This window comes from Gavia stellata, chromosome 3 (assembly GCF_030936135.1).
Source record: "Gavia stellata isolate bGavSte3 chromosome 3, bGavSte3.hap2, whole genome shotgun sequence".
Lineage (NCBI taxonomy): Eukaryota > Metazoa > Chordata > Aves > Gaviiformes > Gaviidae > Gavia > Gavia stellata.
The window spans coordinates 68,137,935-68,164,313 of record NC_082596.1 but is presented as its reverse complement, the minus strand read 5'-3'; the positions used below and the strand labels follow the sequence as shown (position 1 = coordinate 68,164,313).

At 41.2% G+C, this 26,379-nt stretch overlaps 1 protein-coding gene across 1 annotated transcript in view; it reads left to right on the top strand.

The window, feature by feature from the left end:
* TMEFF1 (transmembrane protein with EGF like and two follistatin like domains 1) overlaps positions 1–26,379 on the top strand; it is a 122,205-nt gene that overhangs the window by 55,667 nt on the left and 40,159 nt on the right. The window contains exons 2-3 of the mRNA XM_059815646.1: positions 16,290–16,399; positions 20,971–21,100. Of these exons, the coding sequence (XP_059671629.1) occupies positions 16,290–16,399; positions 20,971–21,100 (240 nt within the window). The remainder of the gene's footprint in view (positions 1–16,289; positions 16,400–20,970; positions 21,101–26,379) is intronic.

Here is a 26,379-nt window from a genome sequence, read left to right as displayed (position 1 = left end):
GCACAATAGCAGATTTATGTGTTTTATATCTTATTGTTTCAGACAGCCTCACGCAGACAGAATGTTTTTCCACTGTCACCAAATCACCAAGAGACTAGCCCCAAATCAGTTTTTGGGGAAAAATGCGCACAGTGACAAAAATTTAGCAGAAGTAGAAAGTTGATAAAGTGACTGCATAATTACCCATCAGTATCAGGTATGATCTGTTTATGAAAGCCATGTACTAAAAATAAGACTTGCCCAAGTTTCCTTGGCATTTCTGTGTAGTAATCCTGAAAGGTCACTGCTATGGAAATGTGACTTCTCTGTCCCTAAACAATATCTGGTCTGTTTATAACAGTGTTCGTGATTTTTTAGCATTCTGAAGGTATGTCAGCTATGTCTTCAGATTGTAAAGATCATTCTGGAAAAAAAACATTCTGCACAGTGGACACTGCAAATGCCTTTGTTCTGTGCAAAAGAGGCCAAGGTAGGGTGCTGACTTGGTCCTTGGGATTTAAACACCTTCAGAGTGTCTCTGGCACCATTTTGAATTGGAGAAGGGGGTTCTTTCAGCCTGTTCATGGGGTCCTGTGAGCCAGTTGGCTTTAAAGATGTGCATTTAATGGACCCAGAGGCCGCAGACATTTTTCATAGAGGGTTGTGCAGGCAGAAGCAGAGACTTGGAAAGAAAGAGGTGGCTCAAGAGCGGTGTGAATTTCCTGAAGAAAGCCTGTGTCTTGGAACTGTCTGCAGGTCTTTTATCTGCTGTGAGAGTCTGTCGAAGTTCTTTTTTTAAAAAATTTTCATACTGACAAGTGCAAATGACCTTTGAAGTAGCTACTGAGTCAATACATGGCTCTAGATGTATTCAGAAGCTTTATTCTTCCCCCTACTCAGTATAGCAAAACCAGAAACAAAGTGATCATTTGAATAATACATGGGGGATTAGAACGATATATACAATTAAAATTTAGTATTAGTATATACACTTAACAAGAACCTGTCTTTTAGATAGTCATCTCCACTATTGATTAAACGAGCTACTGGGGTGTACATTTTAGTGGCAGGACCTGTGATATTCATCTGTGTTCCAGTGAAAAGTGTGTTTTCCCATGTATGAATGTATAATGTGATACATCAGGTTCACTTTTATACTTTTCTATCATTCTTGTAGGCTGTCATGTGGAATTATATAAAAGCAATATAGTCAGTATTCATGTAAGCATTAATAAAAATTTTCCAGTTATTTATTTATTGAGAATTTCATAACATTCTTATATGAGGGATAAACACCAAAAATATGATTTCCTATCCGAAGACAGTTCTTCCATTTTTTTTTCATACATCTTAAAGAAGCTGTTAAACAGTTTACCTTAATGTGTAAAGATACATTGAAGAGCTAGTTAGGATGAAGGTGATGAAAATGTTATGTTCTTCTTGTTGGACTTGGCCTGTTTCAAGTAACAAGTAAGTAAACCTAAGTAGATTTTATTATACGGAGTATCCCAAAGTAACTGGAAGTTTTTGCAAAGTACTACCCTGCTTTGTCATAGGCTGAGTAATAGCAGAGCATTATGCAATTTAAGAATGAATTCCTGATTCTCTTCCAGATTTAAGACATTCCAGTGCTTATCAGTTGCAAGTAAGAAATAGTTGTAAAGCATATGGCATCTGTTGCACACCACATCATGCATTTCAGTACCAGGAAAATTACAAGACTAAGGGAGGAGCCTGGGTATGAAAACCTTTTTTTCCCACCTATAGCAGGTGGTCAGATTTCTAATTTAAAATTTTCTTGGAGTTTTGGCATACTGCCATCTGTCTCCACAGCTGCAACAGTGCAATAACTCTGTCACCTCTCTTAGAAAATGTTTCTTGAGAGTAAATTTAATGCCTAGCGAAGTGTTGAATTTACAGCTGCTGGGAGCAAAATATAATATGTAAGAGCTGGGCATGAGGCCCTGCTGATTTCCCTCACATGGTTACAAGTAAGGTTGTGTTTTTATGAAATTGTTGTGAAGAGCATTAGGGAGATGCAGGGAAGATGCTTCCAGTTATTTGTTTTCACAGGCCCTTAAGTAATCCTGTGTAGGAAGAATCGATCAGCAGTATCAGTGGAGATCTTGCACAAAGAGTTTGACTGAGATTATGAAAAACATTTGTAATCATTATCATCGCAATAAGACTGTTTTCTGTAAGTTTTTTCTTTGTCTCAGCTCTGTAAGTGTTGATTAACGTTGAAAATAGTAGTGCAGATGGGCGGTTGTAATGTTAAATACCTTGCCAAGTGTTCAACCCATCCATCTGATTAGATATTCAATTGGAGATGGTGGCCCACCTCTGCAGAGCTGCCAAAACAGTTCTCAGAAGTAGCACTGAACAGGTACTTGTGGCATGGGAAATGCTTTACTGATTTTCTCTGGTGAAGGCAAGTCAGACTCTTCCAGATAGAAGATGGGTATCAGGCACTACTAACTTGAATTAGATTTGAATTAGTTCTGGGATGAAGATCATCCTATCCCATGACCACGATCTGAATTGTCAAGTGTGATCTGCAGTCCCTGTGTTTGCAACAGTGTGGAGGTTATGCATACATGAAATTTGCTTTCTTGCAGAAATTCGTGTGTGTGTTTGGCTGTCTCTTCCACTTTTGTAAACTTAGAAATAAGATCTATGACAGGTTTACAGTTCCCAGGTCTTGCAAGGCTTTAAAAACCTTTGTTACCCGCATCACCTTCAGATGACAGATGACTTGTGGGCATTTTTGGAAAATGTCAGCTGAATACTCTGGATCCATCAGGTTTCTTGTCATGTTCAGTCAGCCTTGAGCTATGCTCATAGTTGAGGTTTGTAGGAGTGGTTTTTCTTATGGTTTATCCAAGGAATGAATCAGTTCCCGGAAAACTCAGGTGTCTGGAAAGAGGGGGGTTGGTGGAGATGAGGCGTCTCCATTAGAAAACCAGTGCTGGTTGCACAGGGACAATGACTGCTCTGTCAGAGGAGACTGCATGAGCAAGAGCTGCTCGACAGTGGGAGGAATCGCAGAGATCCTTTTCCTCACATCCTTGCAAAGACACTGTCCTTTCTGAAAAATGGTATCTATGTTTGATTCGAGCCCAACTTATCCTCCTCTTATTTGTCTTCTTTCCCCTTCTGTCTCACCATCCCTAGGGCAAAACAAAACCCAAAAGCATGTTCAGCCTCCTCCATCTTCCCATATGTTGCTGCTCAAAAGCAAACCCCATAGAATCACAGAATCACAGAATCACTAAGGTTGGAAAAGACCTGCAGGATCATCAAGTCCAACCATCAACCACCACCACCATGCCCACTAAACCATGTCCCGCAATGCCATGTCTACACGTTTTTTGAACACCTCCAGTGATGGTGACTCCACCACCTCCCTGGGCAGCCTGTTCCAGTGTTTCACCACTCTCTCAGTAAAGACATTTTTCCTAATATCCAGTCTAAACCTCCCCTGGCGCAACTTGAGGACATTTCCTCTTGTCCTATCACTTGTCACTTCAGAGAAGAGACCAACACCCACCTCTCTGCAACCCCCTTTCAGGTAGTTGTAGAGAGCGATGAGGTCTCCCCTCAGCCTCCTCTTCTCCAGACTAAACAACCCCAGTTCCCTCAGCCGCTCCTCATAAGACTTGTGCTCCAGACCCCTCACCAGCTTCGTCGCCCTTCTCTGGACACGCTCCAGCACCTCAATGTCCTTCTTGTAGTGAGGGGCCCAAAACTGAACACAGGATTCGAGGTGCGGCCTCACCATTGCTGAGTACAGGGGCACGATCACCTCCCTACTCCTGCTGGCCACACTATTTCTGATACAGGCCAGGATGCTGTTGGCCTTCTTGGCCACCTGGGCACACTGTTGGCTCACATTCAGCTGGCTGTCAATCAACACCCCCAGGGTCCTTTTCTGTGGGGCAGCTTTCCAGCCACTTGTCCCCAAGCCTGTAGCGTTGCATGGGGTTGTTGTGACTGAAGTGCAGGACTCAGCACTTGGCCATGTTGAACTTCATACAATTGGCCTTGGCCCATTGATCCAGCTTGTCCAGATCCCTCTGAAGAGCCTTCCTACCCTCGAGCAGATCAACACTCCCGCCCAACTTGGTGTCATCTGCAAACTTGCTGAAGGAGCACTCAATCCCCTCATCCAGATCATCGATAAATATATTAAACAAGACCAGCCCCAAAACTGAGCCCTGAGGGACTCTACTTGAGTCTGGCCGGCAACTGGATTTGACTTCATTCACCACAACTCTCTGGACTCGTCTGTCCAGCCAGTTTTTTACCCAGTGAAGAGTGCACCTGTCTAAGCCATGAGTTGCCAGCTTCTCCAGGAGAATGCTGTGGGAGAACAACGTTGTGTTTCTGAACAAACAAGAGTTTTTCCCAATGGAGATATGAGATGCGTTTCTGGGTTTGCATGGTGTTGCCTGCATGAAGTTCTATCATAGTGGCACAGTTTGAATTCTGAGCAGGGGTTAACAGTTCTTTGAATACAGCAAATGAGTCCTACAAGCTGCATTAATACACCTTTAGTTAGCATTAGTAGCCTTAGAGAGTTCGCATTCGTTTTTCTCTCACTTTTTAAATTGACTGACATGTACTCTAAATCTTTTGTGTCTGCTCCATTTTTGGTGATCATAATGATTTTCTAGGTGTGGTATTGAAGATATTTCTATTAAAGGGAAGGTGATGAGACTGAGGAAAGATAACATTGTAGCAAAACAATTGGACAGGGACAAGTTCTGTTGTGGCATCCTGCTTTGGCCTTGTGTTGTAGCCTTGGATAAATCATTTTCTCTCTCTATACTTTTCTTCCTCATCCACTGAAATATCCAATTTTTATCAGTTTGTATGATTTCTCTGCTTATGCTCTAAGTAATGGACTGGCTCTTATCCATGTCTTTCAGAAGGGGGATCTGATCTTCACTGCGGCCTCTATTTCACATAGCTGTTAATGATAATGACTGGAAGTGATGAGTAATGTTTAATATTTAAGGTATTTAGAGGCCACATTTTAGATTTCTGCTATCAAATCATCTTGCAGCGAGCAACATTTTCCCCTTAAAGAGTGAATAATTAAGAGTAGATGAATACACTGACAACTTCTTGTCAGATACTTTCTGCCACTTTTAAGGGAAGGTTTCAAATATGAGGAATAAATAGTGTCTTAAAACACTTCTCCACACTGTAATTCTACACATTTGTCTCCAATAGATGGAAGCCTTAGTTAAGTTAATTATTTTTTGCATAAAAATCAGGTCCTCAGAAAATTGCTTGTGTCCTTGATCCTCCAAGCACTTAAAGACATTCTTAATCTTACAAATGATCAGTTCCATTTAGTTTATTTAGATCACACAGATGCTCAAGGTTAAGTCTCTGCTCAGGCATTTATAGGATTGGAGCCTCAGATTATGTACACTAAATGGCAAAACATAATTTCAAATAGAGTTGTTCCTCATCGAAAACCATTTTGTAGAATACAGTATTTTTCTAGCAAATTCACCAAAAGCCACTTGTTTTTCTAGGTTTTGTAGCTGAGAAATGAAAGGACTTTGCCATCCAGATAGTTTTCTTCCTCTTCTGTCTTTATAAGTCTAAAGGAAAAATGTTGGGATAACAGGAAGGTGGAAGGGGAGGAGAGTAGCATTGAAGCCAATACTGAACACTGAAAATATTATTACTGAAAATACTGGGTTTGGAATGTATATATATATATTTATTTCACATTTCAAAACATTTCCAATTTTTACCATGAAACATACCATTTTTTGGCAATCATTTATAATCATCTGTGTAGTGTGCAGAGTACATATAGTAACCTAAGTCGTGCTGTATAGTCTACATCAGCACTGTGTTGGTTTATTCCTAAAGGTCCATGAAAATGTATTGGTTTCCTCCAGTGTTTTCCATTATCCTTGGGAAATTTCATATTTAAAAAAAAAAAAAAAGTAAATGGCTCCCAGAGGACAATGCATCCCTAAGTGTATTAGTTGACAACCTGGGAGGCTGTTCCACATCTGTGAATACAGTTGCCTGTGGAGCTCTGACAGATCAAGACTCAGCCGCTCTTTAAACTTCTCTCTGACACTGAAACCACAAGAAGAATAAGGGAAAGTGAACGTGGTGAGGTTAATGTCGCGTTTATATTTGGCTTTGATCTCCCAGTCCCCCCAAATGTCTTTAAAATAAAGTAAAACAAACAGAAATACCCTAAGCAACTGCTGTAACTTTCCTTAGAGGAAAGTGTAAATCCATGTACAGAGCCTGAGTCTCTCTTCGTGTTAGGACTTCCAGAGCACTGAAGTCAAGCATATGTTGACATGACCTTGAGAGCGAAGAAAATGTATGGACTTTGTGGTAAATGAACACATTTCTGATTGCTCAAGCTTCTGCTGACTTCAGCTCTTGTTTCAACAACAACAAAAAACCTCATGATCAGGCCCTTTTACTGCTTCCCTTACTATTGCTCAGAGAGGTGAAGGCTTCTTTTTCTGACAGCAGCACAGAGCTCTGAAGGCAGTGATGAGGGAGGGGAGACAGCAGAAACAGTTATAGAAAGGCTACATTCTTTGCATCAAAGCACTGTTCACATCACGTTTCTCTTCTGCTGCAGAAGAATTGAAATGAGGAGCAGACAACAGAAGGAGCTGGGCTTTTAGCTCTGTGGCTAGGTAGATCCATTAGCCATCCATCCCCCACCTGTAAATAAATACTACAATTCTGGAGGCTTGACAAGGCGCGACACCTCTCTTCGAGCTCTTAATCTGGCAAGCTGGTCCCTAGACTAAAGCAATGCCCTCAAGTTTTGTGACAGAAATGGGATTAGAATTTGGCCAGTGTAATTTTGCAATTTAGAATCAACTTGAGTTACGTGTGTGACCTACAGATCAAAGAAGAAATTCCCAGTAATGTTTATGGAAGCTAATTAGTTGCTGCGGTGTTGTTTTTTACCACCATTTTATTTTGCTTCAGCTTTCAGGTTCTTCAGGAGTATAAATGAGCGCTCCGTTGTTTTGGAGTGTTTGAAGAGTTTGTCATTCCTCTACAGCCTTAGGGAAATAACTGTGAGATTTACTGTATGAACAGGACTAAAGAGTTCAGTTTGGTTTGTAATGGGCATAGAAAGATTTCTTCAGGACAAAGATTCAGTAGCAAAGCTATAGCTTACTGGGGAGAAGTATGCTTGCCTCCTTGGTTCCTACATGGGCCATGATGTTAGAAAGCAGGTGAAACTCACCAGTTTGGGGGCCAGGGGAGAGGAGACGTATAACATACTCTTACCAAGTCACTTGGAAATGTTTTGGGTATTTGACCATCTACTCAGCAGGCTGAGAGACAGAGCAAGTAGGCAATTAAGGGAACAAGGAAAAATAACATTTTCCCACTGACTGTACTTGCAAGTGCTGCACGACTGTCAGGAAATAATGGTATAATTTATGCAAACGAAAAATTTCGTAGGAGTCCACTAGTTGAAAAGGGCTGGCAAAGTGTAAGAGCACAATTTTTGAAGTTATCCTATCAGAATGCATCCATTTGTATAGGCATTAGCATTTAGCAGAAGTTATACAGTATCCTAAAAAGTCCATGTGTTTAGAAATATTTACGTGATCCAAGTCTACATTTCCAAGTCTCAATATGCAAGGACCATAACAGTGCCATGAGTGGAAAACAGTCAATGACCACTTATTTGCATGTGTTTGTGAAAAGAAACACTTTGCATGTGTTTGTGTTTTTGTCGCATGAGGCTTGTCCCGATGTACGTTCCCTTAGCTCCTCCAGTGAGCATGACTTTGGACCTCTCTTCTTGGAGCGAAGCTCATTGTCGCAGGCCTCTACTGCTCTCAGATTTGGCTGGAATTGCCCAGTGAGTGCAAAAGCTATTGGAAGAAATCAACAGAAATGCATCTGGAGAGTTGCGGCTCTTGCACAACCTTGGTTTCCTTAGAAACTAAAGATTGATAATACATGTTGTAATCAATCTTGTTGTAAATATGCTATATGAGCATGTTTATTTTCTAATATTTTATTTTAATTTCATGTAAAAATATGCAATAACTTACTAACTTCTATATAACAGTCTTGCATAATCACATTCAATAATTTTTTTGTAGTAAGACAGATTCTGCTTTTAAGTAAGTTTTGAAGTCAGTGTCCTGGATAGCTGCTAGCAGAAAAGCACACCAGCCATATGTCCTGAAGGCCAGATGGCTGTACCACCTAACTTGGTACAAAAGTGTTCATGAGAGAGAAAGTAATTTCAAGTTCTCACTGCATCTTTCCCTGTCTCTAACCAATTGCACAGCTAGTCGATTTGTACCAATTGCTAAAATATTCACCTACAGATTATACATAATTTCTGAAATATTGTCAAAGCTTTTAGCATAACAAAAAAGTGCCTTAACTTTCTCTACAAATACTTTTTTTTTTGCATGTTGGAAACAGAAATGCACCATTGGCTGAATCCAATATTTTGACAGAACTGTCATCCAAACACTCATCACTATGACACTTTCCTTACTTTTTTCACTCCGAATAGAGTTAGTCTGAGGCATACTGGTAATGTGAATAATTGCAGTGTGGGAGACTCTCAGGTTCAAAGTCAATCTTGTTACCTTGCTGTGTGAGTGCTACTTGTTAAAATTTTCTGTGGTTTCCTATTGTGTGCAAGAATGCTAATTGCTTTAGCAGCATGTATGCATTCTGTTTTTCTCTGTTTTAAAAGAAGATTATAGTGACTAGAAATGTGAAAGTATAATCATCCTAGGTAAATTGGACGGCACTTAAGCAATCAAATGTTAATGCAGTCTTGTAAAAGTAGTTTTAAGGAAATATTTCAAGCTTTATTCACTCAGATAGCATTCTCAAGAGCCAAAGTATGGGGGTTTTTTCTGCACAATTGAGTCTTAAATATTGTATCAAGACACAACAAAACAGGTTTTACTGGTCCTATAATACTGCTTAAGATTGTTTTGAAAACAGCAGATTTGCCATCAGCCACTCAAGGCACCCATTAATTGACCAATTAAAAAAAAAATCTGGGAGTATCTTAATTCTATTAGATTACAGTTGTCCATGTTTTTTAGGGTAAATTAATTTTAATGATTTTGTTCCTTTTTTTTTCATATGACCTCTAGGCTGTTCCAATGAATTGTTTTCTTCTAAAGCAAGTGTGAAAAAAAGTTAAACCATATCACAGAAAAGGCATTTAAATGAGTTTTAACTGTTTCAGTTATTTAAAACTTACATTTGTTTGAGATTGTCCTGTGTTACATATTTTAATTTTCCTCTTTTTGTTCTCTGACTGCTTTTTTTAAACAGCTTTTTTCAACATTCTTATCTTTCCATTATCCACACTCTCCACCTTCTTTATTTCTTATAAATTGTTTCTTGCTAAAATGTCACCTCAAATCAGTGCTAACACCCATCTTCAAAGGGGATGTGCAGTGTCTGAATGGCATCCTCCTTATCCCTGAATCATTTCCCAGTAGAGTTTGTCTTATTTTCTGTTTTCTTTTCTGAAAAATACACTTTTTCCTATGAACAAGATAGTATGATCCATTCTGTCTTGCTTTGACTTGCCTGACATGAGCAAGTATTATTTATTTGGACAAGTAATTACTAACTTTGTCTGACGGTTTTGTCTGCTCTCTTACTCCTCCTCCATAACCTCAGACAATCTCTGAGAAGAAATTCTGAGAAGATTCAACAGACATAAACTCTACAATGCAAATTATTGTGATTTTCATAATCTACAACTGCTGAAACAGATGAGGACAGCAAAAACATGTGGATAACCTAATGTAGAGACTGTTTCTTAGTTACCAAATAAATGGTATTTTCAGGTTTTGTCAATGATACATACTTGTTTTGGAACGTCATAGTTCTGAATGCACCATGTTTTAGTAATACTTTGTGCTCTAACTGACGAAGTGAGAAACAACACTTGCTCCTTTGGTTGCAGTGCTAAAGCCAGGGATCCTCCTGGACCAAGGGACAGGTAGCAGTGCCTGCTCACTCACTGTCTGCTAGGATGAACTATGTTTCAGTGAAACATTTTATGAACATGAGATGAAGAAAAAGCAGGAGTCAATACTAGGTGTTTTCTTCAAATGGCATCAGTGGCAGGTGTCAAAGAAATTGATGCAAAGCCTGAGGGCTTCCTTTTCCCCAGAACTGTTTGTGTACAGGTACAGGTCTGAGCAGTATGTGCTAGCTTGTTTTAAAATAAACCATCTTCACCACACAGGCACAAAGCAGGTGGAACAACACTTCACCTTCAGTATTTGGCATACGTTAGGTGAGTTTGGCTCCTAGTTTTGCTTTTTGTAACAAAAACAGAGCACAGAAGTTGTGGTAAGAGATGTTAGGTTAGCACTGGTGGATGTGGCACACTGAAGCTGGTTGAAAATAAAAATATCCTTCTGTGTCCACCACACAACCATCCTTTGCTTCCCGTCTCCTGCCAAGAACTGAAACGTACGTACGTGTGTGTGTGTGTGTGTGTGTGTGTCCCCGAGTCCGTGTCCCTGTTTCACTTTCCTACTGTACAAACGAGAAGTTCAACATACGGTTTCGCTATCTTAAAAAAAGCTACAAAGTCTCCAGGAAAAAGGCTGTTCTTAGCTAATCTCACTGTTGAGGTAGTGTAATGCCAGTAAGGGGAATGCTCCTTCTCTGCCAGTGCTTGCTCATTGCTTCTTCAGTGACTCTGCAAATGGACCCCCCCTACTTCAGGGATTTTTTTCCCCTTAAACTTCTGATTTCAACCTGCAAAGCAGAAACATGTTTCTTGAGTGTTGCTCTGATGTTTTGAAGAGGGCAGAGAAAATATAGTGGATGAGCTGTAAAGAAAGATTGGTTAAGGAGGGAGGGGGGTGTAGTAGGTGAGGTAGGAACCTGTGGGGAACTGAAGACCTGCAATAAACCAAATAACAGAAACAAGTTCTGTTGTACGTGGCTGTAGCTTGCATTTATCTGTGAGATTTGTACCCAGTGGCTGAAATGGGGAATAACTTACACTGCCTCACCTCAAACAGATGTGCCAGCACTTTGCCAGTGTCAGAGCGAGTAGATCACACAGAGAGAGTCCCAAAATTATGCCTCCTGTCCACAGCCTGTGTGTAACAGCTCTGTAAACATTTGTGTGACTTAATGCAGTAATGGCTGTACTGGGTGCACTTTGAAAGAGCAGTGAGATGGAACTGAACTTGTAGATTAAGACACCTAAATGTAAATGATTATGTGTCGATGTGTACATGTGGCCTAAGTGTCTAAGCCAACGTCAAAGCCACTGTAGGCAATAGTAATCTAAAGTGATTTAAGCTAGTACCAGCTGGGATGCTCGAATGGCTGCATGGGACTGGTAGGACCTACGGGAGAGCTGTGCTGTTTTGTTCGGAACTGGCAGTTGGAGGCAAGCGGACATATTGCAGAGGCATCCAAAATACCTTTTTTGCAGCAATTTTATTTACCTGTGATGTCACCCAATCTCACCTTCATGGTTCAAGTGGACAGGCTGTGCTTGGGAACAACTAGGGCATAGAACTGTCTCTGAGTGTCATCTTTGTTGTGGGGCAAAGGGTGTGACTGGCAGGTGAAGTTTTCTTCAAGAGTTGGATTTAAGACATGGGTTATTACTGTACTTGTCATGTGAGCAGCTCAGCTTTGTAATCCTTAAGGAAAAGGTTTTCTTTTTTGTTTTTTTCCCCATTAAGTTCTCCAATCGTTCCTAAATAATTTGCCAAAACCAGAACGATCACCAGCCAGAGAAGCCAATCTGGAGTCATAAGAGTGTCTCCCAAAATCAAGTAGGATATAGGTTTTCTGCTCATCAGATTTTGACTCTCTTCTGTGGTCCTGAGAGCTCATCCAGTCATAATGCCACTATCTCCAGTACACTTTGTGGGCTCTAACATACCCTCACACAACAGAATTTCTCCTCTGAGCCCTTTCCCAAGCCAATGTTGACCCACTTCAGCTCTTCTTACAATTTTGGGCGTTCTTTTAACCTGTAGAGTAGCAGACCCTTTATGAAATTCCCCGGATCTGTGTGTGTGTGTCTGTATATGACCTCCACGAGAGGTCGTACATCCTAATTTAAAGCTTGGCTTCACAAAGAACAAACTGTTTGGATGACAGAAAAGCAGCAGTGAGGTGCCCCACACTGCTTTGCTTTTTCCCTCTAGTGAAAATGGTGCAAGCTGCTCCCCCTCTTGTATCAAACCCATAGGTCAAGAGGAAAAGGGGGCAAGGGGTCCTGGCACCTCCCCTGGTTGGGGTTTTACCCACAGGAAACAGAAAACAGGCAGGCAGGCAGAGAGGTTTTTTCCCAGGCACAGCTGAAATATTCAGGAGGGCCAAAGCTGGCAGCATGGCTACTAAACCCACCCAGTCAATTCCACATGGGAAAGGTATTTTTTTGGTTCCTTATATCCATTCACCATTACTATGTACTATTGCCAACCTCAGGAAAAACATGACTTTTGGAAAAAAAAGTTGCTTACGAAGTTACCAGATTTGCCCATCTTAGATTATCTTTTATTCTCGAGGTTTCCAGATGGAAGCAACATGTTTGATGTATTTAAACTACAAATTTGATTTCAGGTTCAGCATTTTGACACGTGTAATTTAGCTTGTAATGAGAGGTTCACGCCTCAGAACAGTGCATTTCGAGGTCACAGGCAAAAAGCCAATCTTCAGCTACTTGTATTGAGCTGTACTTCACATTCTCTGAAAGGAGTCAAAATGGAGAAGGCTTTCCTCATTTTTATTGATGTATCGAATTATCACAAGGCGAATTCATTTCAAAAGCGGAAAAAAAAAACCCCAAAAGACCTTGATGTGGGTCTTGGCAGCCAAATTCCTGCAAGCTGCTCTGTGCTGGTCAGCCCTCACACCACCAGGAAGTGTATTGGCTGCACAGATACTAGCAAATCATTTTTAATACCTCATTTCAGGTCTTTGGAGATTAATTTTATCATAAATTTGGAAGCCTGATTTAATTGCACTAATTATATTTTCTCCTGGGAGTTGATGGATTACTACTTACCATCTTCTTGCTGTACGTAATGAATCACACTGAGGCTTTCTCTTATTTATATCTGCTAGAAGTCTAGGAAGTAAGTTGCGATAGGCATTAAAGAAACATGTAAGAAATTACCCTAAAACATTTGCTATGTGTTCTTACTCCTTTCATAGGTCTGTTCTCACATATGATGATAATGATTCTGTTCTTCTGGAAGTAATTGCAGAAACACCATTTTAATTCTCTCTCTGTGGGGAATCCACTGAAGAGAAAGCATATTTCAGACACGCGAGACATCCACTGCTCCTCATCACATCGCTCTATTAACATCTATTCTCATCTATTCATTTTTGAACCGAATGCTGTAGATGGGGGAGTCATTACAGCCACCACATTCCTCCATACTTGCGAGTCCATCAGATGCAATCATGCGCATGTCGGAGGCTTGATTTCACGCTGCTGGAATTTGCCACTGAATGGAAGCGGGCATTAGAATGAAGTTCATCTGTCACGTTCAAGTGCCGGTCACCAGGGTATCTTGATCTTGTCTTTCGTACAGTTTTGGAAAATCACGTTGGCTCCTGGTTGCTGAATGGCCTTCCCTGCTCAGCTTTCACCTCATGCAAAAAAGCTTAAAATCAGTGTTTATCATTTATGTGGAAAGAAAAACAGTCCACTCCTAAAATCAAGTAACCATTAAAACGGTGTGCTTTCTGTCATTGTAATTCCTCCGGTGGATTTTTTAAAAAAACACCTCTCGGTTTCTTGGGGTGAGGGGGGCTCACAAGGGCTCATTCCCCACCCCCATCTTCATGTCTCCTGTTACAGTTTTGTTCTGAAATCTTTCCCTTTCTCACTGGCTTTTGCAGCCAGAGCAATAGCTAAGTTAGGAACAAGCACATCTCTGGTTCAGCCTTCATGCTGAACCGCTAGCTGGGGACTGTTTCTGACTCTCCCTGGCTCCCTCCGCTCCCATGCAGGGAAGTGGGGTCCCTTGCCCCCTCCATGGCAAAGGCGGTCGTGTGCCCTCGTCACACTGGGGGACACAGAGGACAGGGGAAAGTCTGTGCTACACTGCTTGGGCAGTTGGACATTGTGTAGACCCTCAGGATGTCAAGCACGAGTTGCAGCTGCCAAGGGGTTTCTTCTGCTGACTGGGGGTATTGGGTAGGATGCTGCGAAGCACCAAGTCCATCCAGCTCAGCTGAGAGTTGAGAAGGAGGACTCACATCCCTTTAGTTTCCTGAGCTAACGAAAACAGGATTTTGAAAGCTGCTCACGCTGTAGTTTGTCTGTCTGGTTACTCCCTTTTATAAACGGCGTTTTCTCAAATGCGGTATCACCTAAAGGTGGATTCTTCTTTCAGATATGACAATCGTTTCCCCTTAATTAATCTTGATAGTTTGTTCATCTTTGCGGAACAGATCTTCACAAGGAGAAAGAAAGGCACATTTCCTTCAGGAGCAAGTTACGAACATACTAAATTGAAAAGCTGCGATGTTCTGTCACGTTAACTTGGTCCCTACAATGCAGCAGTCGCGCTTGATAAATGGCAACATTAAGAATAACATTAGAGAACACGTGCACGGGGTTGTGATGGCAACCAGGATACCTAACTACCCGGTGTTACACACATTGCCCTCCTCATTTATGCCTTTGGGAATGATGGACGTAGGGAAAAAAAATCAGTATTTTTTCAATTTTTTCTCACAGTTGACAAAATATGTGGATTATAACTGGACCTTCTGTTTAGCTATAATCCTGTCACTTTAGTGCTATGAAAAAATACATAATTATGCTATATTGAATATAGAAGTATATGACACATAGCATAATTTATTACACAAATTATTATATAATTATCTATTTATTTATATAAACTATGTGTGTGGGTGTATAATGTTACGTAAACCCACAGGAGCAGTTTTCCAGGGTGTCTGTCACAGTCATACCGAAGTGCTGACACTGCTGTGAGCAGGAGGGTGACTGCCTATTTAAGACTGTAAGTGGCAGCGAGCATTATTTTCTTCTGCTTTTGACCTACCTTTCCCCGTTTCTGAATGGCTGGTATGCAGTGCTTTCTTTAAGCCAGTTATCTGGATAGGGCTTGCTTATTAAAAGTCACAGACATTATTTTAAATCACAGCACTGTCAATGAATCTCTTTAGGGTCATATTACGGTAGAGTCCTGGAGGTTTCTGACTCGAGCGGAAACACAGACAGCTTTGAATGATATCCTTTGGTATCAGTGCAGCCTTAAACAGTGTCAGGGGATTTTTCCAGGGCCCTTGGTGTTATTTTCACCTTTTCATTGCAGTCGATAGTAACAGCACTGTTCCCACGCAGCCTGGCGAGGTCATGTTTAGGTGAACACTGACCACTTCCGTTATCCCACCAGTGCCTTCTTTTTGCTCTCTCTCCTATGTATAGTTCAAATCAAATACTTATTTCAAAAGATATATTTATTCTCTTTTAAAACTACCCTTGGATGTGATGTCCAAAAAAGCTTGAAGCCATTTAAGCAACTTTTGTGTTGGAACTACTATTGCCTGTGCAGTTGATGCCTACAGCCCCTTGGTTCCCTTCCTGCTGGCTCTACCCCTGCTGCAGGTTTACTGAGGCTGGAGCTGCATTTGTGCTCCATGTTTTTATGCAGCAGCTCAGACACAGGGCTCTGGTTCATTACTCTGGTTCCTACAGCGCAAGCAAATCATAATCGTTTAAACACACTTCGGTTTATTTTTAGTCTGAAGGATAACAGTGTGGGCAAGGTGGAGACTGGAAAACCAGGCAAAGAAATTCTAATGGTTTAGCTTTTGTTCTTCTTCAGGACCTTTGTGGCGAGTAAGGCAAAAAGAGGTGGCAGGTGAGAAACACGGGCTATGGCTCATGTAAAGGTCCTGACTCCTGCTAGGCGTAATTCCTGCAGCGTAAGGTTTTGTACTGGGGGCATCCCTGGCACGGGGGACATGGAAGGGAATTTGAGCAGTGTAAACACGTGCCTGTTCTGTATCTGTTTGCGTGGTGAAGCAGCGTTTAGCCACAGATGCTGTGCCAACCAGGCAAAGCTGCCTCTGGGGAACAGGACCCGCCTCTGGGGAGCAGGATGGAGCCGATTCAGGGCACCCCGGGGAACAGTTCCTTTAATTTCCGTATGGGGGTAAGGCAGAGGGAGGGATCAGTGGGTTTGAGGACAAGACAGTCTCCAAAATTACTCATCTTACAATTTCTTTTCTGTCTCCTTTTTCTACTTTTTTTGCAGAGTTAAATGTAAGGGAATCCGATGTAAGAGTGTGTGACGAATCGTCATGTAAATATGGAGGAGTGTGCAAGGAAGAGGGTGATGGCTTGAAATGTGCGTGTCAGTTCCAGGTAAGGGCTGCTCACCTTTTTGTTTGCTGTTTCTGACCAACCTTCCTGGTGTATTGAAGTATTTGTAGAATCGCCACTTTAAAAATGTCACTCATTAACAGGCTTCTATAAACCTAACCATACGCTCCTTTTTTAATGGCACTGATTGGGACAGTATGTAACTGAACTTTACCAGGGTGTGCTCAGGGAGCAAGTGGTGAGTGTAGCATCATGTTAGCTCCCTGCACGGTTTTGGTAAGTCAGCCGGCAATGCAGAGCAATGTGGGGAAGAACAGAGGACCACCACGTGCCAGGCACCCACAGCCCCCGCAACCGGCACGAGTAAAGGTGGGGAGCGCCGGGTGACATCTGCTTTCTGCCTCCCTGCCTTGCCTCATCCTGCCCTGAGACCCGAGGTGGGAAGGGAGGTGACCTGGAGCAGGGCGGCCAAGCGTTGTCATGCACACCAGATGAAGCTTTATCAATTAAATGCAGTACTTATTATGGATTGCTTACTCTAATACCCAGTATTTGGAGGATTCTTCCCCGCTCTGCTGGTGGCCAAATGTGGTACATTATACCCTGGAAGATCTTAAGGCATTTTGAAAATCAGATAATAGCAGGATCACCAGTGATCATAAAGTTTATGAGTGAAAGCAGTGAATTAGTCCCACTCAGTTAAAAAAAAAAAGTATGGAAATTTGATTAAAAAATATCCTCTGAACTTTTAAAAAGTAGTAAATAGCAAGTTCAATTTGCTTCATTGGTTTTTGAGCCTTTAGTTTACAGTTTTTATAACTACCATGGCAATCTTTCCTCCCCTCCCGCCCCCCACTTTTTAAAGAAAAGAGAATACCAAAGTTCTTTGTTTTTACAATTTATAGCCAGGACAAATGTATCAAATATTATGAGACACCTGGTAAAACTGAAAGAGGTGGCAGTGTTATCAACTAACCCTGGAGTGGGCTGTCTTTCAGTGTTTTAAACATAATCATGTGTTCTGTTTCCAATAAATAATAAATCAAGGGGATCCAGAATAGCAACAGTGTGTATGTGATCTTACACTGGTTTTGGATTCCAGTGTTTCAGAGCTGGCTTTTGATGCGGTGTTGTTCAGGTGGGTACCTGTGTCAAGGGCATCCTGCAGCTTACATCCCACAAGAACAATGGGATCCAACTGCCTTTTAGAGGGAGGAAAAATTCTTAGGACAAGAGGTTTATTCATAAGCCTTCACTCTGTCTGTAACTTTTATTTATGAAAAATAATAAAATCAAAACCCAGTAATGATTAAAAAAAAGGAAAGGAAATCCAACCCTAGGCTAAGCAAAGGTTTCATTTATTTTCTGTAGGTGGTAAATTTTACAACTTCCTAATATCCAGGTCATGAGGACTAAAAAAGACACTTTTTCTTGAAGAACCCATTTTTAAAACTGATATTATTTTTAAGCTAATTATAACTTTACTTGTACATCTTGGAAAATTTAGGGAAAGAAGTCTAAGGATGAGGAGAAGGTATTGTCTTTTTCAGACATAGCAGGTTGAATTCTTCCTGTAACTCTCAACCTTAATTATTTGTCTGCAACTAGCACCACCAAAATATCTCAGGCAACAATCACCCAGCCCGAACTGTTAGGTTTTAAATGTGCAAGACTATCTGATAGCTAGGTAATTTTTTTTGCAGACACTGCAAGGCTTTGAAAAGGAATTAGGCAAATTTGTGTACAGTGGTTCAGCTGAATCCACATTGAAAGGAAGATGTGGGGACACCAGCCTGTCCTACCTGAAGTGTGTTTCCTATTCCCCACAGCTGGGACAGAGCACGTGGATAAATGGACCCCTGGTCCGATCCAGCAAGGCATTTCTTACGCTCCTAAAACCGCAGCTTTTAGAAAAATGCACACTAGTGAGAGTTGCCTAATTAAAATGGTCTCGGGTCCGGGTGGTGGTCAGGTGAGGATTTTCCTGCTGGAAGGGGACTGCCACCGGGTGTGAGGCTGCAGCCCTGGCTGCCTGACAGTGGGGTGTTTTGGGGAGCAGACAGGCACAGCCTTTCGCAGCCACCCCTGAACTAAGGCCAAAGCTGACACAAACCATCCCTCAGATTCAGGAAAATGCATGGAGATTTCCGTTCCCTTCCAGGCACCACCACTTCTTCCTCCTCCTCCTTATCTACCGCCCTTCCCAGCCTGGCAGCATTTCTTAACTGTTCGGTCTTCTTTAAATATTAATGAGCCGTAGTTTTTCCTCCTAGGATCCCCCTTGGAGACGACTGCCTGCCAAATTTCAGCGTTGTCACTGAAACAGCTATAAAGTCATGGCAGCAAGAGCTCTGCGGGCTGCGACCTCTCTGAACACCTTGTAGGCTTCCTCTGGCTTGCCAAGTCACCTAACATAAAGCAAGATACCGAAGTTTGAGTCCCCAGAATCAAATTTACAAATTAGACCTCAGGAGACGTGCTGAAGGATTCAGTTGTGCTCTGCTTGCGGTGACCTTAATGATATCCTGACTTTCTGCAGGCCTAGTCAAGAAAAAGGATACCTCCCTTTTTATTATAATGGAGGTGGTGGATAACACATATTCACCAACATTTTGGAAAGGTCTTTTGCTGTAATTTGGATGATGTTTTACAAAACCTAAATTAAAAACTGATCAACACCTAGTGAGCGTGTTATAGAGCAGCGTGGGGAGGAGAGGTGAGAGAGAGCTGGCGGAGGGCTCTTTTTCGATCTCAACAAGAAAGGCTCTACAACAAATGCTTTAATAAGATAACTGCTTTAATAAGACAGAATAGGAAAAGGAATATAGATAGCGAGTAAACCTTACATTCCTTCAGATGCTGGGCACCCCGCAATCATGCAGCATCGGATGGAGCCGGGATGGATTTTCCCACAGAACACTGCACAGAGCAGATCCTGTCCATGGAGAAATGCTCTCCCTTTTGGTCATTCAAGCTATTAGAGGATTTCCTCAGAAGAAAACAACTCTATTCCTAAAGGGTGTTTGCATGAGAACTTTTGGCTGCACTGTACCAAATTGCTAAAGTCTTAAACAAACTCTAAAAAAGGAACCACTTTGCCTCTCATTTTCTATCCTCAGGATGGAAACCTGCAACTTTAAAACATCACACAGCAACTTTAAGATTGAATAGAGAATTATCTATTGGAAAGTATTGTTTCCCCCAAGAGTCACCCATTTAATTACTCCCTAGAAGTGACTGTTCAGTGTGAGATATGACAGGACTGGTGGGAATGTCTGAGAGCTACTCACAATGGGAAAGTGTTACAAAACTGTTAGAAATAATTTTCAGAGCTGGCAGCATGATTTATTTCTGTCCATGCATGCTTAGTTCATTCTCAGTTGGTCATCTATGACAGGATGACAAGGGAGGAAGGATAATTCCCTTCAAAATTATGTTTTAAAAATTGAGTATTTTGAGGTTTGTCTATGCCAAAGCACAAAGAAACTATTGTGGCAGAGACTGTCATCTGGAATTTGGAGAAGAAATTCTTGTCCTTTTGGGGCAGTTTAGCTTAAATAATGCTGCAATTTCTGTGTGAACCCTCACTGGTTGAACTATACCAGTTTAATCATACACTATACATGGTTAAGAAATTTGGTGGCTAGTCCGTGTCTTTCTTCCTTGCTTTTTGGGTTTTTTGGGTTTTTTCCTTAGGGTTTTAAAGATGCAAAAGGTGTCTGGAATTACAGTTACCATTGCAGCCCCAAACAGGGCAACATCTCCTTTTCCACGCAGTGAAGTAGGGTTTGGATCTCCAGCTCAGCAGGGAGCGGTGCAGCACTCACAGGTGTTAGGAGGATTGACTGTCTCAGTGTGTTTCCCAGTGTTTTAATACACATTATACATGCAAGGGGTATATAATCCATTTTGCTTAGAATGTAAGAAAATAGCAAAATACATGCTGCTCCTGCCAAAGCCATTCCGAATGATAAATTTTCCTTTCTTCCTTTCTTTTTATTAAATGTACCAATGCTGCTGACTTTAAGCTCAAAATTTTTCAGTATGGTAATACAAAAGCATTGTTATAGTTGTTGACCAAGTAAAACAAACTCATGATGCTCATGAATTTAATGGGGATGGTGACTGTTTTCCACCTCCCCTGAAAGATCCCTCTATGATCAAAAAAGTAGCAAATCTCCCCTTAAGCACTGTTCACCTTACATTTTCCTTTGCTCAGTTTCATCCCACTGTGCCTAGTCATACATTCTCGTATTATCTTGAAGAAGTTTTCTCCTTCCTCAGTGTGTTTATCCTTCAAATACTTCTAGATGCTTGTCATATTCCCTCTAGCCATTACTGAGTTCCAGTGTAGTTATTTTGTTCTTTTAATCTTTCCTACTGAATACCTGTGTTCAGCCCATACAGAGTTGGACTATTATTTCAGTGATCTGAAAGGAATACATACAGTGATATTGAGAAACTAATATATTTTAAATCTTCCTTTAGTGAGCAGGGTTATAAGTTACTACTAGTAATTCATATTTATACAACTGTCTTCCTGTATATTAATATGCAGTTGAGATTAGTCACATGATTTTGTATGACTGAGTTACTTCATAATTTTTTTTCAGTGTCACACAAACTATATTCCTGTTTGTGGATCAAATGGAGACACTTACCAAAATGAATGCTTCCTCAGGAGAGCTTCTTGCAAGCATCAGAAAGAGATAACAGTGGTATCAAGAGGACCTTGTTATTCTGGTATGTAAGACATCACTTTGTGTCACTAATGAATGATGTTATATGGCTATAGCTCTTTAGTTTTGCCCTTAATTCCAGAGACCGTAATGTTCATGCTTTTCATAGAATGAAATAATGTGGAAACCCCAAGTCCTCTTTAGCAATGGAATATTTTTATAGAGAAGAAATCTGATATATCTTCTGATATGCTAACGGGTTAATAAATAAATATTAAAAGTAGAAATACTTTATCTGAGAAAATAGTTTACGAATGCTTCTGTTGTATGTATAGAGGAGCCTTGATATTCATGAAAAGGCTTACAACAAATTTGGAGCAGACTCCAGATTAGTCATTTCTTTAGGAGTAATTTTTTGGATGTACAAAATCAGTGTGACATCCCGCAAGTGACACTGGTCATCCTGACTGACACTCTACCTGTATCCAAGGCATCATCTTTGACTAATATCACTTTGGGTCATTACATTGAAGGTATGCACAACTCTTACAAAATCATTGTACCTCATATTTCTAATGGACTGGCCTTTTCTGTCTTTCCACAGACTTAAAACACAGATTTTCCACATGCTTAAAATACATGGGACAGGTTTTCATTGTCTTGAATATTGCAACATGCTCTTGGACACAGAAACTTTAGCCACCAGAGGTCTTCTGAACCTCTGGACAGATTCAAAGCTGGTGAGACCAGACACATGGCTGGCTTTCTCAGAATTAAATTAAATGACTCAGTAGCATCAGCAACTGCATTTTTTGGTACATAAATAACACAGAAAAAAAATTTTGTTGTGGGACATCCTTCATCTTTTGATACACAATAGTTACTCAGATTAGCCTAAGCAACGTTACATCGGTATGGCAGCCAAAGCATGATTACAGATCAGGTGCACAGTCCTAGCTAGCTTTACGTTGGCTAGTCTAGTTATTCATGACAATTTAGAGGTAGCAGCCTGGAACTCACTGGTAGCTGCAACCTCCTACCTGGAAATTAGGGTAAATATTTGGGCAGTGTACTTAGGCCAAGTTCCTTGCTGCTGCCAGCCCCAGAGCTACCTCATTTAAATGCAGCACGGCTGTGTTTTACACGAGCTGCTGTGATGCCTTTGACTGCAGCACAGACCTATACTGAGATTTGGGGTTGTTTACCACGGTCCACGAGGATCTGTGACTTTGGTCCTAGAATTGAAGGAAACCTGCATTTTGTGCTCAGCTCAGCCGCGTAATTCCAACATACCTCTAGCAGATGACTGAATCTACCTTCTTTCTCAATCTCCTGCCTGTAAATTATGTCCAGACGCTGCAGAAATAGGAAAAAAAATGCATTACAGTTTCGGAGCACTCACATATTCCTATAAAAACACCCATGAAATATGAAGGTTTGAACTGAGGATGTATAAGTAAATATTCTTTTAAATTTCATGCCCAAATTATTTTAATAAACAGAGTCACAACATGAAAGTTTCTTTCCCTCACTAAAACAAAATACCAAGATAATGTTTTGGGAACAACAAAAAAAAGTGATTACTTTCATATACGTTCTACCCTACTAAGAAAAAGACATTTCCAAATGAAAAATTGATTCTTCTCAGCCTCAGGTTGCTGGCAGCTAATTACTATGTTACTCAGCTAGTCTGAGATATTTTTTTAATCTCCCTCTCCTTTTCTTTAAGTCCTACATAAACCCCAGGAAACACAGCATAATTTTTACAACTTCGTGTAATAGATCAAGACATGGGCTGAGACACAATTGACCAGAAAGTACTGAAAACACATTTCTGAAACTGAGGGTGCGATTCAGGCTGTGTACTACATTTACACTGGCGCAATTTAAAGTGCTTCTGCGGAGCTCTACCACAATGGTACCTGCTGCTCCCCGAGTGTCTGATGCGCTCCATTTGGCGTGAGAATATTGGATGATAAAAGGCATCATCTGGAACCTCTCCATGCCCTGCCTGGGATCATGGGCCATCAAGAAGTCAATATATTTGTACTCTTGATTTGTAACACATATATATGGAGAACCAAATGCCCAAATTAGAAAATCCTGTATAGACCCCCATTCATTTTCACCAAGTACCTCTGATTGCTATGAAAATGCTTTGTACTGGGACATCATTGGGAACCAAGTGTAGATTCACTGGTTTCCTATCAGAGTTTTGGTTCTTCAAAGCAAGGCTTCATCCTGGCGGGACGCACCCAAGACAATAGGATGAAATTCCCCCATAGTGTTGTAACAACTACTTAATATTTAAAGTATGTCAGACTTATGAATCTCATACGAGAATGAAATACTTCCCATTTGCTAGGGATTCACACCTTCTGAAGCTACGGCACTGGAACAGACTATACTGAGTGATTTAGTCAGACCTATTTCTTGGCAGGTAACATTTTGATTAAATTTTTACAGTCATGGGTGATTTAACAGCTTATTTATGTATTTATTTCTTTTGTCCAAGTGCTGTCAGAGTTGCAAGATCCTAAAATAAGCAACGTTAAAAAAAGAGTCAATCATAAGTGCTTTAGGAGTGAACAAAATGTGAGTTTTGACATTAAAAATGGTGGTTTAGAGAAATGTAAGAGAATGTACGGCTGAAGTTTTCAGGACTGTGTATACAGGTCTTAACATCTTCAAAGCCCATTTTTCTATGAAGGAACATTGTTTTTTCAAATATCTGGGTTTACAGAAGTGTTTATATAGCTAACTACACCTGGCACAAGCTGTGGAGGATGAGGGTCTGTGGGTTTCAGGCAATGCATGTAGCCCCATGTTGCAAAATACAGAGAAACTAGGAAAATGAGTGAAATGCAGCTTTAGTGTTCTCTTTGCCTAATAACTTAATATGCCTTTGAGAAACAATGGATCAAAACAAACTATGTACAATTTTCTCCTACACCTAACCTGGCCTTTTGCATTCATAAAGAAGCAATCATCCCATCTGTGACTGGGCGGAGATGAACAGGGCTGCGAAGCCAAGTCCTTGCTGGTAGTACTCCCTGGTGGCTTTTCCCATCTTCCACCATTTCTCCTCCTGGCTCTGTGGGATTATGTTGTGAACAAGATCAGAGCACTGCCCCAGCTTTTTTCTTTCCCTTTTTTTTTTAATTTCTCACCCTTATCAGTTTCCAGTTTGCAGTTCAGCTCACAACCAAATGCAGAGACGGGACCATGTAGCAGGTGGGGAGTTGGCAATACCTGCACCAGGACTCCTGCCAAGCTTGCAGCATCAGCAGTCTTGCTGCTGACCTGAAACCCTGATCAGTTCATAAAGGGTGACATTACACTGGAATTCATTTACATTATGCCATCATCTACCAGAGGTTATCCTGAACTGGCTTCCTAAACAGATTTAAGAGGGCAGGAAGAGAGGGCAGTCAGGGTGCTCAGAGCACTGAGGAGTGTCACCAAGTCCCTTGATTTCTTCTGCCTCCTTTTGTTGGTGAATTTATTGTCTTTTATTAGTTTAAATAAAAAAAAATTCATGTAGTAAATAAGAAATAGACCTTTACGATTAATTTCTAAGAATATGTGTTCCTGTTGGCCTGCACACAAAGACAGGATTTTGACTGCTGCCAGATTTATATTATATGCACATGAAAATGAAACCACACAACAATGGAGTACTTGATATATTGTACTTATAGATTCTCAGTGTATTGTATATATTTGGAAGGCACAGTCCCTTGCTTTTTCTATTGGGATTTCTAAAGTTAAAAAAAAAAAGCTATTTGCAGAACTAGAAACAAACACTATAGCTCTGTTAGATTTAAGGAATGATTCTCTTAGGAGTGGCTTTAACTTAGCATTCTTCAGTCTGAAGTAATCAAACTCTTGCCCTGAATTTGAATGCACAGGTTTTTACAGTAGATTTTTTTGTGGGAGGCTTACAGTGAAGCATAATTAGATGCACACATTGTCCTGAAAAGAAATGTAATAAGCTCAATTTAATCCTTTTGAGGGAGTTAAGGAAGAAATCCTCGGCAACTCACTTCTAGATCAAGGAATTGTGACAATAACTCTTTATGCTCCTGCAAGAAAGCCATAACAAACCTGAAAACCTGCTATAAAAACACTCATTGATTCTCAGAGCCAATCCAGACCCTTATTCCCAGATTCAGTGCAGTGCAGGAGCTTTCCTGTCCAGCCTGCGAGGAAGGTTTGCAATAGCACAGCGCCGTTCTGTCATTAAGAAATGTTTTGGAAGCAAAGAAATAGGCTTACCCAGACATATCTCATCAACACATGCCAGGATTTAATATCCTGCTCTTTTTTTCTTTTTTTTACATGGCATAATTAAGCAGGAAATGGCTACCAGGATCAAGTGATAACAACCACTTTTCCCCTGAAGATGTCAAGGCAAATGGACATTCCCTACACACAGCCTGGCAAGGCGGAGGTTAAAGCCTATCTCCAGCAGCCAGAGGCCTTGCAGCTGCTGGCAATTAGGCTTGTCAGCATTCCTCCCCAAAAGCTCCTGCTGGCTATCAAAATCAAGGGTAATTGCTAGCAGGCAGTCCTGCTCCTGGAGGGTGGGGATACAAACCCAGCAGGAGGAGGAGGACTGAGCTGTTGCGGCTGGGAGCATGGGTGCTCCGTCACAAACCACGTTTGCGCAGTGGCGTGAGCTTCGCTCTGCTGCCAGCGGTGGGAGGCTGGAGCTTGCTTTGCTTGGGTCTTTGCTCTGGCTGGTGGCTTGAAGTGGTCTGTACTGATTTCAGATCTCTTCCAACACGCTGGTGATTGTACCGCTGTTGGGAGATTTCATGGGTCTGCACTGCTGCAGGAGCTGATGGAGAATTGCACAGTGCTGAGGAAAAAGCAAAAGTTAAAAGCTCTCACTGGGCAATGCAACAGCACTCTCATCGCTCTGTCTAGTGCTGACTGTAGGTCAGGATGGTCTTCTTTGGTAGCAAGTTCTTGACAATTTTATCCAATCTTTACCTAGAGGCGCTCTTGTGTACCCGGGGTTAAACTGCAGAAAGCTTGCCCTGTCCCATTATGGAGAAGGCTGCTTCGTTAGCTCTGTTAACCAGGAAATCCAGGCAGAATGTAGTTAGCTAACAGGGAACTATGACTTGAGATAGCAGCTGCCCTTTCTCTCTTCCAGTTCTATTTTATAAGGTGAGTAACCAAAGATATCGAGGACTTGCTTAGTGAAGTTTCTGGAGTACTGGTGTGGGAAGACCAATTTCTGCTTAATGCAAAGAAGTGGCACATACTGTCTTTGTACTAACAAAACCGCAGCTGTATCCTAAAAGCTTTAGGGGAAAATCCAGGACTTGGGTA